Source organism: Periplaneta americana, chromosome 4 (genome assembly GCF_040183065.1).
Source record: "Periplaneta americana isolate PAMFEO1 chromosome 4, P.americana_PAMFEO1_priV1, whole genome shotgun sequence".
Classification (NCBI taxonomy): Eukaryota; Metazoa; Arthropoda; class Insecta; order Blattodea; family Blattidae; genus Periplaneta; species Periplaneta americana.
Genome location: NC_091120.1, coordinates 129,095,576 through 129,114,641, shown reverse-complemented (window position 1 = coordinate 129,114,641; position 19,066 = coordinate 129,095,576). Strand labels below are relative to the sequence as shown.

Genomic DNA, 19,066 nt, shown 5'->3' with positions numbered 1-19,066 from the left:
TGCTTTGAACTGGTGAATCTCTAACTATGAAAATGTAGGGCTTCATAACTTGGAATTATTGTTACTTATGTACAGTAATTGATAATACTGAAATATCTTTTATTGTAATTTTGCTTTATTTGTATAAGCTATATTATCTTTTATATATCTAATGTAATTGGGAATTTATAACTAGGGAAATTTGTGTGTATGTGTATCCAATGCCTGCTCACTTCACTCGCGTGATTCGGGTTATGCAAATTGCAGATAGATGGCAGAATTGTGATCCATTTTCAAGTTGCACACCACTTTGGTGGGTCACACCGTGCATGATGTGTATATGCGGAGAGTTATGTCGTGTATGTGTAGGTGTTCATGTAAATGTAGTGTATGGAATGAGTAATGACAAAAATGAGGAAGAGAGAAGGAGAAACCCAGTGCCAGTACATAGCCTACTCCTGTCGAATAGCAGCAAGGTGGCCGCCAGGCTTAACAGCCCTGTTCAATGGATGAATCATTATCAAGGGTGGGTGCGTCTCGGTGTTGCGCGAGATTCACTCAGGGTAGCCGAGGTACGGTTGTGGTGTAGGATGATGTCGGGAATAATCCCAAGCCGGCTACTTATATAAAAGGCAGTGTAAATTCCAAAACTATAAGTTTATTGTCGTATTCACTTGGTAAACCCTAGAGTATGTATTTCCGGCTGACTTATAATTCAATCGTTGGTCGCACTTCTGTATCGACTCTAGGGCAGCTCTGAATAAGCTCTATCCGATACTGTAAATTCAATACTCTGCCCAGTACACTATGACCGAAGCTCCTAAATGTTGACGAGTAGTCTCGCCGATGACAAAGTTCTAACTATCGAGTCTTCGCCAGAAGAAAGACTATTACGTTGGGCCGCCGACACCAAAAACTCAGTGTGTCGTGCCGTCGACACGAAAAGAAGTCGTAGTCCTGTCGACACAAAACGAAGTAGTTATTGTGCCCTGTATGTAGGGCCGCCAACACGATAAGAAGTTGTGATTGTGCCCTGTATGTAGGGTCGCTGACACGATGAGATGTTGTGATTGTGCCCTGTATGTAGGGCCGCCGACACGATATGAAGTTGTGCTTATCTCCGCTCCCCGTCACCCTTATTTATAAAAACCTATCCTACGCTAAAACTAACTATCCTATTGGTTAAAAACTACGTCACTTAACCGGCCTAAAATCTATTCTCTATTGGTCCAAAGTGACCTCATAAGTTGAACCACGATCTCTTCTTATTGGGCGCGAAATACGTCATCTCTAAATTTAAACTTTGGATTTCCCATAACATCAAATTAGTTAGTAGATCTTGGAGAACCCCGTTCTTTGGAAAATCCTGAACTTGCAGTTGCTTTCCCACGGGTCCAGTCTAACTCTCTGATTTTACGCCTCGACGAGTGTCAATGCAGAACCCTGCCCAAGGTGGCCCTAAATCTGTCCGATTCTGACAAGTGACGCAGACGAACACCTGCGTGGGAAGCTAATTCTAACCAAGTCGCCAGAACATCCCCGTGAATACATGTAATAAAAATATGGAGATATCACTTCGCTATTAAATCGGTCTCTCCCTCTCCTAATTACTGCTTCAACTGACATATGCCTCTCTTCATATGCAATATGGAGAGATTTAGGATTTAACCTAGGCGCAGTAGTGCACAATCCAGTGATTAGAAGATGTGCATCTCACTTTTCCTAGTTCCGAGGTAGAAATTTTACTCAAAAATCTCTGACTCACCAGGGATCAAACCCAGGCCAACTAGTCTGAGCAGATGTGCTACCACAGAGCTAACTCGACAGATACTACGAAAATGTAGGGCTTCATAATTTTGAATTGTTACTGCTTATGTAATATTCTTCACCTGACATAATTAGGAACATTAAATCCAGACATTTGAGATGGGCAGGGCATGTAGCACGTATGGGCGAATCCAGAAATGCATATAGAGTGTTAGTTGGGAGGTCAGAGGGAAAAAGACCTTTGGGGAGGGCGAGACGTAGATGGGAAGATAATATTAAAATGGATTTGAGGGAGGTATGATATGATGATAGAGACTGGATTAATCTTGCTCAGGATAGGGACCAATGGCGGGCTTATGTGAGGGCGGCAATGAACCTCCGGGTTCCTTAAAAGCCAGTAAGTACTGCTTATGTAATTGATAAATTTGTAAGTAGGAAAATTCAGACCTTCACAATTTGGAATGGTATTTAATTGTGACTTGTTCTCCTTGTATATATTATCATATAATATTTATTACTTATGTTACTGGTAATTTTATAAGTATGAAAATATAATAATTATCTAGAAATTGCAAAACGTAATAATATAACCTATGTAATGGGGCATGTCGAAATATACTTAAAAAAATTAATAAAAAATAAAAAAACACGCACACACAAACACATACAAAATATTACATTCATTAACAGTATTAAAAATCCAACTCAAACCTCTTCTGAAGATTGAAATATCTCACCACAGTTACTCACTCAACTAGACACATTACTGTTCGGTCATCATTTACTGTTAACTGATTTTTGTTACAATTCAAGAAATGTGACTTATATTTGAAATATTATTTCTTCAAAGGAATTACATTCTCGCATAACATTTCTGTGGCAATCCAACTGGAAAACATAAAGTGTTCCTATTCCCATTATCTGCTATGATGCTTGCAAAACTGAACTGATAATATGAGGGTTGTTTGAAAAGTTCATAGCCTGACATAGAAATTAAACTAGGATTATTCTGAAACTATCTTCATTTCTCAACATAACCCCCACCCCCTCTAAGATTCATACACTTGCCCTACAGGTGCTCCAGTGTAACTAAACCCTCCTTGTACACAGATTCCTTGAGGTCTGAAAAAAAAAAAAAAAAAGCCTTCTGTTGCTGTGATAACCTCTTCATTTGATGAAAATTTCGTATACATCTTGATTACACAACTTTTAACACTATATCACTTTGGAAAACGTATTATATGACTTTCACATGTTAAATTTTATGTTACCTTGCTAACACGTTTCAGCCTGCTATCGGCCATCATCAGAACTGGTTGTTGTTCTTCTTCCCAATCAAGTGAGTTTTCAGTTTTGGGAAAAGAAAGAAGTCTAAGTGTGCGAGATCTGCTGAACCATACATAGTTCATGTAGTTTAGCAACTGTGATAGCAGACATGTGAGCAGGTGTATTGTCATGATGAAACATCACTTTCTTCTTGGCTATATCCGGCTTCTTTTCTCGAATTTTCTCTTTCAGTTCCTGCAGCAGATTTGGATATTCTCCAGTTATTTTTCTCCTCTTTGCTAGATAGTCAATCATGATTATCTCCTTAGATATTGGACGTGCTTTTGTTCTGGTGTTAACAAACGTAGAACCCACCTTGGACATGCCCAAGACATTGACTAAGATAGATGTTGTGCATCTATTCAGTTGAGATACACAACCTTGCAATTTCTCGCACTTTCAGTTGATGGTCATTCAACACCATATTGTGGATTTTTTCTATGATTTCTTCACTTGTTGCTGTTACTAAGATGTTCACTGCAGGGGTCATCTTCCACATCCTCTCGACCATGTTTAAATAATGCCACCCATTTCTTCACAGACGAAAATGCGGGAACGGATTCCCCCAGTGTGGCATCTATGTCTTCTTTAATTTCTGCTGGAGTTATTTCCTTATTTTACGATATATTTCATGACAGCATGTAGCTTGATATTTTCCATTTTTGCCAATCTGTTCGGCGCAGTAACTTGAAAATTAAACCATACAAAATGTAGTCAACTGAAAATTATGATTTTTCGTGCTTGAACGAAAGTAAAATGGCAGCATTGTTGACACGTTTTCAATGCCATCGTTTTGAGCATTATTCATAAATATCTACACTTATTTTGAGTTTATCATTGTTTATATAGTATGTCTCCACTTATTTTATGTTTTATCATTGTTCATAGATGTCTCCACTTGTTATAACTGCAGTTAGAAGCGAGTCTATTTTGTATTAGTGTTGTGATGTGCTTGTCTATAATGGATGTGTGAAAAACAATTCATGATTGTAAAATGTTGATTTGTAAAATACAAGAACACTGTTGGGGTCTGTGAATATGTACAAGAAGCTTGTCAGCAGTTACACAATAAACAAACATGAAGGTAACTTTGTTGAACTACTATCTGTAAAGATTTACAATCCTATCCACCATCTATGTGTCAAGCCACGAACTTTTCAAACGCACCTCGTAATATGGAAAAAATCAGTGGTCTCTAAAAAATTGTTAACTATTTCATTTATATACCTGGCCCCAGAACAATTTTTCTCTCGAAATTATTCAAATCAACTTTACAGGGTGTTTGGCCAAACACCTGCATAGAATTGGAATATATCAGTCCCCTAACTGTCCATTGTGCAACTCAAACCAAGAAATGGATTCGGAACATCTCAAAATCTGTGCTTCAGTGGCTGGTCATGATAATATCTTTGAAAAATATTGGAGTGCAAGAGGTCAAATGACTTCATTGTCAAATGCCTGGCATTAGAAAACAACAATAACTTTACAGGGAGTTATACCTGAAAGCTTAATTTGCATAATACACGTCACTGTTCATTAACAGAAAACCACAATAATTTAAGTCACACTGAGTTAGTGTGCACTCAATGTTGGTTGCTTGACGGTTGTCAGCCCACTTTGAGGTCTATGGATATAGAGGGAGAAATTGGATCAGTGTCTGGTAGAGTACCCGGGTAGCTCAGTTGGTAGAGCATTGGTACATTAAACCAAAGGTCCCGGGTTCGATACCTGGCCCCGGAATAATTTTTCAAATCAACTTTACAGGGAGTTACACCTGAAAGCTTGATTTGCATAATACACGTCACTGTTCATTAACAGAAAACCACAATAATTTAAGTCACACTGAGTTAGTGTGCACTCACTGTTGGTTGCTTGACGGTTGTAAGCCCACTTTGAGGTCTGTGGGTATAGAGGGAAAAATTGGATCGGTGTCTGGTAGAGTTCCCGGGTAGCTCAGTTGGTAGAGCGTTGGTACGTTAAACCAAAGGTCCCAGGTTCGATACCCGGCCCCGGAACAATTTTTCCCTTGAAATTATTCAAATCAACTTTACAGGGAGTTATACCTGAAAGCTTGATTTGCATACCCATTATACTTGTCGGCAAATCTCCTGCATATGACCTTGAGTGGTTTCATAGTTACCGCAAATGAGAGGAGTGTAACACTGATTAGTCAAGAAGTATCTCTATTGAGAGGAACATCATTGGCACTCACGCAAATTTATTCCGAAATTCAGTAGCTTGTCAAGAGAGTTATTGCTTAGAACACCTGGATCACTTAGATTCACAGTTATAAGAAAACGAACACACATGGTCGACTTGTTATTAATGGAGAAAAATTCACTCCAGTGCAGAGGATCGAAACCAGGACTCTTAAGTTCTGTGCACTGGGTGCTCTACTAACCACTGAGCTACGTCGAAGTTCAACCCACCACACCATTAATAACAAATGGTAACAATCACAAATAATTCTGTAGGTCCAAAAAAATAATCTTTACATAGACATATGGTCGAGCTGACTTAATATTGTGATACTCCCTACTGTTATATAAGCTGTGGCATGTGTTACAGAGCAGGTATTTCTGGTTTCCGTGTGAAGAAATATTTCTGTTACAGCATGTCACTGAGTAAAACAAGGGGTAGTAATGAAAGAGAGACAAAATTTTGTGTTTTTCACATCCAGACATAACAAGTGATAGAGTGTACAGAGTTCCCCCCCCCCCCCCCAGCAATGAAGGAAGAAGTAAACTTGATTTTGAAGTGTCAGGTTTTATCTTCAGAAATATGTGATGTAAACTAATCTATGGTATCCAGAATATGTTCAGAAGCAAAACAATTCGATCCAAAGGCTCCAGTTTTTTATCACACAGAAAACATATGAATATACCAAAGTGGATGACAAATTTAGACAGCTTCGAGAAAGAAGTAGTGCTTTATGGTCATGGGGAATTTCCAACTACCACAAATATCACTTATTCCACATCGAACAACATTTTTTTGTATAGGCTCCACTATTTTAACTTGAGAATACTGAAAAGTTTAGGCTTTAAATACAAGAAAACTAATGATGGGCAGAAATTATTTATGAGAGGAGTGATATCGCTGTAAACTCCTTCAAACAATGCATGAAATTAGAGTTTCTTATGACAAGAAACCAATATTTTATTTAGACGAGATATGGCTAAATCAAAACCACACACTAAAATGTATTTGGCAAGACTCCTCAAGTAACGCTGTATCAGTGGTACTCATAGGGAAGGAGAGCAGACTTATTGTATGCCATGTACATTCAGCAAAATTGGATTTTCACCATAAAGCAAGTTCGATCTAAATTGATGTCACATTATCACAATGAAATGACAGTTCTTAAATTAAATTTAAAAACTGGTTTCTTAACCAATTCATTTTTTGGAAGAAGGAAGTATAATTATTATTGATAATACAAGTTATCATTATGTAATAATTGTTGATAAAATTCCGAACCCCTCACCTGTAAAAAATGCAATTCAAGAATGGTTACAACTGACAACGTAAGGCAAGACAGAACAATTACGAAAAGAACAGTCTGTAAGAAAGATTTGACGGGACGATATGTTTAGAACCAATTATAATAAATTTAAAGACTGTGATAAACAGGACGAAAAGAGTGTGATCAGTGACAATGACAGTGACGAAACTGATAGGAAAGACAAAGAGCACCTAGCGATCTGCTCTTGGTTCTTGTTATATGCAGGAGGTTTGCTTCCACTACAGTAGCTATTTCAGAGAGATTTCACTGTAATTTTTACTGATACACAGTACATAGGAAAACAATACGTAACATTAAACTCACTTTTTGAAGGGCTGTGTCTGTACTCGTCTTCCCCATTTCATCAACAACATGATCTGCAAACGAATCTTCCAGTTTTTTAATATCATTCACGTGTTTATTCAACAGTTCAGATTTTATGGTTGCAACATGTTCCTCCTCTTCCTTTTTCAATTTATTTGTAAGTGCTTGTACTTGTCTTTTTAACTCCTCTTCAAACATATCTTTCAATCCGTTTAATTCGGCACTGTGAGCTTGTGCCATTTCCGCTTTAAGTGTCTCCACTTCTTTTGCACATTCCAAACGAATGCTATTCAAATCTTTAGCGGAATCTAAATTTAACTTTTCTTTCAGATTCTGCATTTCTTTTTGATGTTTTGATTCTATGTTCTCAATTTCTGCTTTATGGGTTTTGGTTAAGTCCTTTACAAGTTCTTCTACCTTTACTTCATATTCCTGTCTCAAGAGGTCCATTTCATTATGGTATTTCTGTTCCAACTCTAGTTTAACAGTTTCCAACTGGTCCCGATATTCAACAAGGCGCTTTTCAAAGTCTGTTCGATAATGTTCTTCCAGATCCCTAAAAATCACAATTAATTTCTTAAAAATGCTACATAAATCTATATGTGTATGTAATTAAAAACAGACATTAGTATACTGTATAGCTAACATCAAATGTAATAAATGACAGAAATTTAACTTTTTATTAATTAGAAAAATTTAGTGATTATAATAAATATGAACCACTGATCAATAAAATCATGCACCTGTAATCCTTGTTATTATAACTGCACCCTACAATATAAATTGTTTCAAGATGATACATAATATATAACCCTAAGAATACTCCAGAATTTAATGTATTCAACTCACTTAAATGATTAAAAATACCATAAGCTTAAAAAGAAAGAGGAAGAGAAAACTCATGTATGATAAATATTGTACATACTGGTTTTAATTCATTAAAATTGTTTGTGGTTTGCTGCGAGTAAAACTTACTTAAAACTAGGTTCCACAGTGTATGAATCACAGATATGTGTGAGAGCTGTAAGACGCTGGCCATGATCTCCACCAGCATAATACATGTCAGACAGTTCTTCATTCTCCGAGCCAGAACTACTCCCAGAGAACTTTCGGCTATGCCGACTGAACACTTCCTCTGAATATCTACAACACATATATTAAAATATCTTATCTAATAAATATATCCTCACATATGAAATGTACGAGTATTACATAAAGAAAATTAAGTCAAGTAACATATTAATATTAATCCACTTAAGACAAATTAGAGTAACAAGAACTACTATGTTACGTTTACTTTTTAGAAAAAGGCTTCAGGACAAGTACATAAAACTGAATGCACGTGAGCTAAGAAGGAAAAGATAATCTCCATCAAATACAGGGCTCCTACAAAAAACCTTTCTGGTTTTGAACACAGTCATGTAATTTACGTTCTATGAATCTGAGGTGCATTAAAATAGTACCAATGGAAAGATTAACTTAAAAAGTTTAGTTCCTTACCTTAAAGATGTTCAATGTGTCCCACCTTGGTAACATGGCACACATCAAGCCTACAGTCAAGTTCCACATTGATACACAATTTTCCAACCCCCAGATTCTGAGATTATGTCTGTTCACCTTACCAGAAAGATGAAAAGCGGCTTCATCAGAAAACACCACAGAACAAATAAATTTATCATCATTTCCAAATTGAAGTCTGCATACTTATGCAGAAATTTCTTCGTAGCATCTTGTCCTCTGGTTTTAGGGCTTGCAGCAACTGTAGTCGGTACGGATGAAATCGCAACCGCTTGCAAAGAATCTTGCCTTAAAATCAGTGTACCATTTACTGGGCAAATCTGCACCAAACTTTGTTCGATAATGCTGTTGCACATTAATAACCGACTAATTCAATGAAAATCAAGCTTTTATGTCCTCTATAGCAGCCATTTTCCCTCAACAATGAACAACTTTGTTTATATTCACTATTATGAGGCAGTGTTACCAACTAGGAAAACAATGTTGCTACAACTAAAATTTTTTTGTTTCTCCTTTCATTGGTGCTATTCTCATGCACTTCAGATTCATAGAACGTAGGTTAGGTTAGATTATGGGAGAGTCTTTAAAGAGTCTTAAAGGCCTTTTGCACATTACACTAAAAGGCTTATTGTGCATCCCCATTGGAATGGACACTAGCATTGTCCTCCAAAATCTGTTCCTTTGACTAGCATCAGTATTTTGGTCCCAACATTAGTGTCCATTTCTAAATCTTCCCTTTCACAGAACGTAAATTACATGTGTTCGAAACAGAAAGATCTTTTGTAGAAGCCCTGTATAAAAGTTGATTCTCATTCCACTGTCTTTTAAGAAGGAAATGGTGAAGGAGAAATCATTTCATATAATATGACATCAAGAAATGAATTCGGAACACCTCAAAATCTATCCTTCAATGGCTGACCATGATAATATCTTTGAAAAATATTGGATTGTAAGAGGTCAACTGACTTTATTGTCAAACGCCTGGCATTATAAAATAACAACAGCATATTATATGACATAATTCATCTCTTTGCTATTTTAAATAATCATTATCATGATCCAAATGGTTCCATCTAGCTTGACATGTGAAACCAGAAGTTGTAAAATGTTATATTGTGAAACCACAACCAGATCCTTCAGGCCCACTGTTTGATTTGAACTTTTCTTTATTTACTAACTCTTTGTTACCTCGTTATTAACATTATAGCTCTAGTGGCAACATAAACTCCCAAAATTGAATTTAAAATTTAAATATATGTAGATGTGTATAAAATAAACATTCTGGTCCAATAAAATTTAAGCAGAAAGATGAAAAAGATATAGTTCAAGAAGAATATCAAAGGAAGAAATTATGGAAAGAGATAATACGTAATTCAGAAGAGTATCAGAATCATCATAAACAAATACGGAATGTGATAATGGGAAGAGAGCACCATGTCATTTAGCAATAGGTTTCATACAGAGAAATTATTTAAATCACTGACTAATATTTTCTTACTACAAGAAAGGAGATTTTAATTTATATACCCTTGTGTGTTAGGATCACAAATAGGTGAAATGCTCCAAAAAAAACTGTACAAAATCTATTTACATTTTGTACTGAAACTCACCTTATTGTATGATATGCATTTATAATACTGAACTCCTGAAAACACGTTTGCAGCAACGAAAAAGTGCCTCAGTCTCTTCAGCATTACACCCTGGCAAAATAGGTTCGAATTCCACGTTAGCCACTAGCAAGTCATTGATATAGTGACAATGTCGGCTTCCTTTGTGTTCTGAGTCAGCTACCATGGTGTGACTAAGGCATAGACATAGTTGTCATGTCTACTCTCTTCTAATCGCATTCTTGGACATTAAATACATATGTTACATACATTCTGGCAACATCTACTCCACGTGTTCTGTTAGAATAGCTAAAGCAATATGCACACTCCCATTGTTAGGTTCAATGAAATCGGAGCTATCCTTTCCATCTTACTGCCTATAATTAACATTTGACTTCAGTGTGGTTTTCCATTTGATTTTGGATGTTAATGTGGAATTCGAACAAACTATACTGCAATTTAGAATAAAATTAGAATGTAATGTGTCTTCATCGTTTTAAATGAAGAACAGCTTATTTAAGGGGAATTTCAACTGGACTCCTTCCACTGCTTGTAACATAATATAATATAAGGTGATTCACATTGGTTTGGTAACATATTACATATAGGGTGATTCACGAAGTTTTACCGCCACTTAGGGAGGACCTTCCTGAGGTCAAATGGAGCAAAAAATGTAAATAAAAAATGGGATCCAAGTTACAGTTAAGTCACTACAGGTTATTGAAAATTTGAAATTGAGGCAAAATTTAATAATATCACTACAGAACATACAAAAAATGAATACAGTTCCCACTCTTGTAGCTGTTTTCTTGAGGTGTCTAGTATCAAAACAGCCATGTCACTTAAGGCAAATTATTCCACATTCAGTAAAAACTTCCAGAGACGAACTGATGATAATTAAGAAAGTTGTATATTGTTTTTTCATTGTTACATAGTTAACTGTTGTACATTTAGTTTCCCTTCATATTTAAAATCTATTTCGTAATTAATATATACTTTTACTTGCTTTTAATTTTGACTTAGCCAGTTTTGTTGCAACTTTATACAATTTTACTATTTTTTTAATTATACATTTTCTGAAAAAGGCTAAATAATCCACCGGCGTAGCGCAATTGGTAGAGGTGTTGGCCTAATGAAAAGAGCTGTACTCGGGTGCAGGTTTGATTTCCATTTGGGCTGATTACCTGGTTGGGACCCCCCTCCCGAGGTTTTCCCCAACCATAAAGTGAATATCAGGTAATCTATAGCAAATCCTGGGCCTCATCTCATCATCCTAGTCATTGATACAGCATCATGAAATAACCTACCAAAAGAAAAAAAGCTAACAATTTCTTAAATTAACTACACGAATTTGACATTGCTCTTTAATGTTTCTTAATAATAATAAAACTGCATTATAGCATTAAAATGACTTTTGAAATATTACTAAACATTTTATAAAACTTAGAAGTATAATGTACACAGTAGATTTCTCTTTCACTAAAATCGCAATTCACTTAAAACTTAAACACAACGTTAGAAACTTACATACAAATAGTGAATATGCTGTTATAGCAGCAGTATTTTTTAGTGAGTTATTTTATGATGCTGTATCAACATCTCAGGTTATTTAGGATCTGAATGAAATGAAGGTGATAATGCCGGTGAAATGAGTCCAGGGTCCCGCACCAATAGTTACCGAGTATTTATTCATATTGGATTGAGGGAAAACACCGGAAAAAACCTCAACCATGGTTCAAACCCAGGCCACCTGGTTTCGCGGTCAGATGTGCTAACCATTACTTCACAGGTGTGAACACCAACAATATTATGACAGACTAGGGTTCCCAATTTTTTTTTTAAGGAAATACGAGAGACCAACAAAATTTCGCAAATAAAATGGAAAAATCATTCGGTTAAGTTACTAAAAACAACTTTATAATACACTTAAGGCAGCTAGGCTTAAATTAAGAATATTTTCAGACAGATTTTGTCTTGTATAACAGTTGAAGTCGATTGCAGTTTGCAAGTCTGGTTTGATTATGTGTCTCATGCTCCTGTTTCGAACATCTGTCCAATTATTGTTCATGATCATTACTATTTGGTGTGCTTAAAATAAAACTAGCCAGTTTTATAACATTAACATGGTTTCATTTTTTAATCAATTTCTGGCAAGCATTATTTTCTGAAAAGACTGCACATTTTACTGCACCTCTTGAACAACAAAAACCATCATAATAAATCATTATCATTCACGGTAAAATCAACAATAAAGATTTATCTTATTCAGAAAAAAAGGGAGAAAAATGCTCGAAGAGAAGAAAAATATGGGAGCCAGGAGAATGTTAAAAATTAGGGGCAAATATGGGAGATCCCAGGAAATATGGGAGGGTTGGCAACCCTAATTGGGTTGAGGGAAAACCCCGGAAAAAACCTCAACAAGGTAACTTGTCCCAACCAGGATTCAAACCCAGCCACTTGGTTTCACAGTTAGATGTGCTAACCATTATTTCACAGGTGTGCACAGAGCAGTATTATGACAGACTCTGTTTACACATACTAAGTAATATATTTAAGTTCTCAACTAGCCCTCAGATTACCTACCATATCTGGCATTTCCCATGAACCACTGGCAGAGACATCAGGGACGGTAATAGAACTCTCATGACCAGTGGAAGCTCTTACACTAAATAAGATTATGACCTTGTAAAACTATAATAAACTATAGTGTTTTTCCAAGACATTCTTCATGTCTTTAGTTTTAGAACAGAAAGAGAAATTCCTTCACTCACGTTAGGATTCATTTGAGTCACCGATTTACCCTTCACCTCTTGAAAGGACAGTAAATGGTGTTGTTTTCTTTTCCTTTTGCCTTGACTAAAGGAAAATGCCAATCACAAGAAGGCTTCATTACATCAGCAGCTTCAGATTTTCAACCATAAAATTTACAAGCCTCATGTAGATGAAAAACAGTTCCCTGGTGAGGTTGTTCATATTCATCAAGGTTTGCAAGTCTGTAAGTTTTTCGTGTTTCTTAACTTGTTTTTCAATCCTTCCAAAAATACAGTCAGGAGGTAGAAATGAATGATCTACAAGTATGAAAATGATCTGAATTTGTGTGATAGTATATCTGTTAAGCACGTGTTTCACTCCACGTTACAAACTTTTTAAGACAAGAACCCTAATAGAAATTATAACTAACTTATTGAAACATAAAAGTAGCATAGCCAATCGCTGAGGCTAGTCTATGAAGCACAGTTTGTTCAGTCACAGAGTTGAGTCACATCTTGGTCATCTATAGATAGTGCTATCTACCACAGTCGTTGGAACTCAAATCAATCATTGAAATGAATTCCACCATTTACGAGTCGAAATTCGACTCACAATTCTTGCACTGTACCTAATCTTCTTATCATAGCAAGATTTCGTCAACCAAAAATGAATTTCTTTGTGAGCCACGAGGTAAAAAAAGCTCACTTTGGCCATTGAAGACAAGTAGATCCATAGTTCACTTTCCCTGCAAAATGCCTGAAAATTAATCCTTGCATCTTAGGAAAACCACGCAGAGAAAGCAGGTAAGATGAGTGTCCTCTAATACCATGCCAGTCAGCTAGTTCTGGTAATTCCAATGAAAGATCTGTTGTACATAATAAATCTCGTGTCCATCATAATGAATGCAAAACTCCGGAAGTTGTGTGTTGACAATGTAAAACTTCAAAATTTTTGTTGCCAACATTGCAGAAATGAAGCATATGGATTTCAAGAATATGATATGATATATATTTGTCGTTAAGCACTTACTTCTGGTGAGATGACACTTCACATATTTTGTATACAGTGCCCTCTCACCTTATTACATAGCAAATTTATGCAAGTCATAACTTACTTCCTTCTCTCTTCCATTCATGTTCTCTTTAAATGTATCTTGTCACCTCTCATTCACCAGCCTATCTATCTATATTTCACCACTTCTCCACTACTGACCCCCACACTTATATCCTCCCCTCACTTCACTTCACTTCACTTCCTATTGATATCCTTGTCATCCCCTACTATATATTTTCTTGTATTTTCCCCCACTACACCAACTTCTTAAATCATGTTTCTTTTTACTATTCACCTTCATTCCTTCATCACTGCTCCCTGGATCCGTTCCATTTTTCTTCACTTGCCTTGTTTTTACCCGACTCTGCAACTCAAGTACTCGCCTTGGAATTGCCTCAAAATGCTATTGCAGGAATTTTTACGCATTTGTAGATTTCTGCTATGTGTTGATATTTCCTCCTCAGATGAAGTCATAGGCTTCTCTCAATTGCTTAAGGTTGCTTCTTTCTGCATTCCATGTCTGTCTGATGAACTCTGTGTTGTGCTTACCTTGCTATTTTCATTAATGTTACCTAAGCTGATATCATTTCCAATGCTTCTCAACACTAATCCCCTAATTTTCTCCTTCAGGACTCTTCTATTCCTCTCCATTTCTTCCGAATCTACTTCGGGCACCTTAATGCTTTTGAGACATTCTTCTACACTAAAGATCAAGTTGTTAATCTTTAATTTGTCTCTACACAGTTTTGCAAACTGACCACTTTTCCTAGCTTCTTTCAGGAAAGGGACCAAAACCTGTCCTCTGCTCCTTACTTCATAACTCCAATCATTGTGATTTCAAGAATAAATATTATTTATATATATATTGTTGAAATAGGGACCGACGATGGGCTTATGTGAGGGCAGCAATGAACCTCCAGGTTCCTTAAAAGCCAGTAAGTATACATACATATATATATATATATATATATATATATATATATATTGAAGCCTCCATTTCCAAAACTGTCTACATCCATTCTTAACAATTTTCAGGAAACTCCAAAAACTGATAACTTTTTTCCTAATTGTTTGCAGTGTTCGTCATATTTGAAGCTTATTTATGGAAGGAAAGAGGGAATTTAGGCACAACATTCATTAGAAAATTGCTAGAGACATTTAGGTAGATGACGAAACGGCCATTATCTCATTTTTTTTAAAAATGGATTGAGACAGTTTTGGAATTGGACGCTTCAATTATATATATATATATATATATATATATATATATATATATATATATATATATATATATATTGTTGTGTACTGATATGATAACACTGTTGCATAATCCAGCAATATAAACACCGCAGAAGGATGAAGCTATGTCACTCCTTGACATGGCCAGTTTTGAATTCACTGGCTGAGTGACGACCTGTTTTGTTGCATGACCCTATATTCAGTGATCTATAATATGACATGGCAGATTATGTAGCAAATTCTTATTTCATCAGACAGAGATAGAGTACAACTTTGAGTCTATAATTAAAACTCCTTTTCTTAAATTTTGAGACTTGGACAGTTTTGATACTAGATGCCTCACTTGTTGTGAACTTCATGCTGCTCATCAATTATTAGTTTTACAAGAGATTTTCAAACACGTCTCCTTCTGTTGTAACATTCCTTAACTTAGAAGGGCAATTCTTCATCATTGCTGCGGCATCCATAATGCACACAATTAATTCTCCAAATGTGTTTACCTTAGTCTGCTACATAAAAGCTTTCATAAGCAATAACCAAGAGGTGCCAAATCTAGGACCTGGTTAACCAAGGATGAGGACCTCCGTGACCAATCCAACAGTGCAGAAAATACTGGTTTAGATGATCTCTCACGGCGAGGGTGAAATGAGCAAGTTTGAAGTGCATAGGAAGTCTCATTGCAAGAGGAACATTGTCTAGTAATTGTGGCAATTCGTTCTGTATAAAGAGTAGGTATATGTCAACATTTAAGTTTCCAGGTAAAATGAATGGTCATATGAGCTGATCATACAGAACACCATACCATACATTTACACTAAATCAATGTTGAAAATTGGTTTTCTCTGTGGCTTTAGGGTTAATATTTGCCCATTTATGTAAGTTATTAATGCCTGCCATTCCATGTGAATTGTGACTCGTCAGTGAACATATTACAGTTGTAAAACTCTCTACCATTTCCATTTAACCAGGTGCAGAACTCTACACAGGGGCATGATCTTGTGGCTCTAAATGTTGCACTGCTTGAAAATGATACAGATACAGTTAATGTACATGGAATGTCCTCCACACCGAGCTACACGTCTTGAAGTTAGAAGATTGCATTGTACAGTGTTAAGAATGTTTTCTTCTTCTGCTACATCATGTTGACTTTTTCATACTGGATACGAATACTGGGGAGTGAACCAGTTTGCCTCAGTATGTTAGATGTTGCACTACTACTCAGGATCAGAAATTTTTTACAATTAGGGTAAGTGATGATATTTTGTGCATGCACGCATGCACACATACCATAAATAAATGCCATATCAGCATATTCCTCAGTTGTAAATTTATTTGGTATCTTAAACAACTAACAAGCTGCTAACTCCACAATGTATGACCATAAACTGAACACGCAACAAATGACTATGTCTTGTAAAGTAAGTGCATGTGCTCACATTTGAGAGCTCTATTCACACCAACACATTTAGAAAATCAATTATTATTCCTGAATTATGTGAGATCAGAAAAAGGTTAATTAGGAAAATATGTTCCAAACCACTTCAGGAAAATGCTCCAATAGTGGTGGTAAAACTTGTGAATCACCCTGTATAAAATATGCAAAGTGTCGAAGGTCGAAAAATGTTCTACTCATTGAGACCATTGCAAATGGCTAAATTAACATTCCTTTCTGGCCCCAATGAATAGCACACCTTCTTTTTTGTTCTCAAAATTGAAGACAAAGGCATAATCAATCTTCGCAATGTTCTTTGTTTTATTTATATACACACTTTATATTCCGAAGTGATATAGTGTTAAAAGTTGTGTAACCAAGATGTGTGTACACACGCACACACACACACACACACACACACACACACACACACACACACACACATATAATTCCTTTATATTATATATAAGTAGTTCAGTCCATAACCCTATGGCATGAACAGTCTTCTCACAATGAAAATATTAGTAACTTAGCCATGAACAGTAAGTAACATACCACAGATCACTTCAGACTATTTTATTATGCTCACTCATCCATGAAAGAAAGTATCTACTATTCATAAGTTCCTGTAAATAGTGAAAGGTTTATGTAGAACATAATTTAAGTGCAAGTCAAAAATAATAGTTCGATTTATCAGATAATAAACACAATGTTAAAATTATATTTTATTAACAAACACATTATGTAATCGTAGTAATAAAGAACAGGAAGAGGCAGTATCAAATATACTGTTAATATTAATTATTAACTTCACAGACGGTTATAAAGCTCATTATTAAACACACACACATTAATATAAATGTGCAATTATTACAATGCAAACAAAAATTAAGTAATAATAATCACTAAAAATTCAAGTGCCACATAAAATTACAAAAAGCATAGGTAAAGAGCTAAATAATACCATGCAATAACTTACTGTTTCTCAACATCAGCACATTTCTGTTCAAAATACTGACGTAATTCCTCCATTTCCTTAGCATGTTTAGCTTCCAGTTCTTGACGAATTTCTGTTAGGCCAGAAAAGTTTCCGCATTTCATATCTGTTATGAGCTCGCGCAACTTTGTCACTTCAACTTCGTGCTCATGAGACAACACGTCCACAGCCAATCTACATTTGATGAAAGGTGCAAACATCAAACTACTTGATGTAAACCAAAGCGAAATCATATCTTGTTTACATAAAAAACATAAAATATTTATTCACATAATCTATGCACTTAAAATATTGCATAATTTTTCATACATTCACATGCACAACATTCTTCCTTCAGTACAATAGCTGAATTCATTCACAAATCATATATTTAAAAATATAACATACTGTACTTCAGCCATTCCATGAAGAGTGAGCCTGTTTTAGGATATTTCTATTTTTTTTAGTTAGGGTCATATACTGTATTAGCCTATATGCCAAATAAAAGCTAAGAGCTTATATTTTTAAACTTTAGTAGGTCTACTGATTTTGTTTATTTTGCAAGTAGGATTTTATAAATTATTCAATTTGCATGTAACAAAAACATCTCATTTCTTGAAAAAATTAAGGAATTTAAGCCTCACAGTTGACACATATGATAATCAGCTGATTATTTACCTCCAAAAGTTATTCTCCAAAGTATTACTAGTCTAATGAAATAATATTATTCATTTCCAAAGGGTGTTGTTACTGATATTTAGTAAAGTAGTATTCATTTGTCTAAACCATAACAAAAAAAAAAATAGTAAGAAACTTTATTTATATGAAAACAATTTATATAATGATAACATTTCATATTTTCTAATTAAGGACATGGTGGGATTTACAATGACTTAATTGCTACATAGATCTTTGGAGGTCCTACAAATTCTTGTCGCAAATAATTCAGTTTTAGGCAAATTTTAGAATTGAAAATAATAATAAAAAAAAACACTATTTAGGGTTAATTTAAAAGAAAAAAAAAACAGACAGAGTGTGTATTGTTTAGGCCTACAATTTGTTAATTAATCAAATAAACAAATGTAAAAGGTAACTGTAGGAACATAATGTTGACAATTAATTTCATAGAGAGTCTAAAATACTGTACAGGCTACAGGAAGAAGTCCACGGATTAGACGACATCATCTTTATTCCATGTACTGAGCTACCTTTCTAGTACCACTTCCTTTACCCTATTACCACTTAAATTTTATATTGATCACTGTATTACAAAATTTCTGATTTCTTATCATGTTTTATTCGATTTTAATCTTATTTCCATTATTATTTGTCATATGGCAACCTCGCAAGTTACAGAAGACATTAAAAAATTAAAAAATACCGTACATGTATCATTTTCTGATATCATGCCATTCATACAACTCTTCTACATGTAGAAAGGTTATATCAGACAAGGAATCGTCCAGATAACTTAGCTATAGAAGATGAAAAAGCCATACCAAAAGACGAAATAGGATTTTCAATTTTAAGTGAAGAAGTTGAACTAGCACTTAAGGAGATGAAGAATGGGAAAGTAACAGGAGTTGATG

General features: G+C 35.3%; 1 protein-coding gene across 13 annotated transcripts in view; it reads right to left on the bottom strand.

Annotated features, from left to right (window-relative positions):
* Positions 1 to 19,066, bottom strand: part of LOC138698194 (A-kinase anchor protein 9-like) — a 630,353-nt gene that overhangs the window by 392,762 nt on the left and 218,525 nt on the right. For all 13 annotated transcript variants that reach the window (XM_069823957.1, XM_069823962.1, XM_069823964.1 and 10 more), the window contains exons 20-22: positions 17,481 to 17,672; positions 7,877 to 8,044; positions 6,902 to 7,457 (exon numbers count right to left, since the gene is read on the bottom strand). In XM_069823957.1, coding sequence (XP_069680058.1) covers positions 6,902 to 7,457; positions 7,877 to 8,044; positions 17,481 to 17,672 — 916 coding nt within the window. The remainder of the gene's footprint in view (positions 1 to 6,901; positions 7,458 to 7,876; positions 8,045 to 17,480; positions 17,673 to 19,066) is intronic.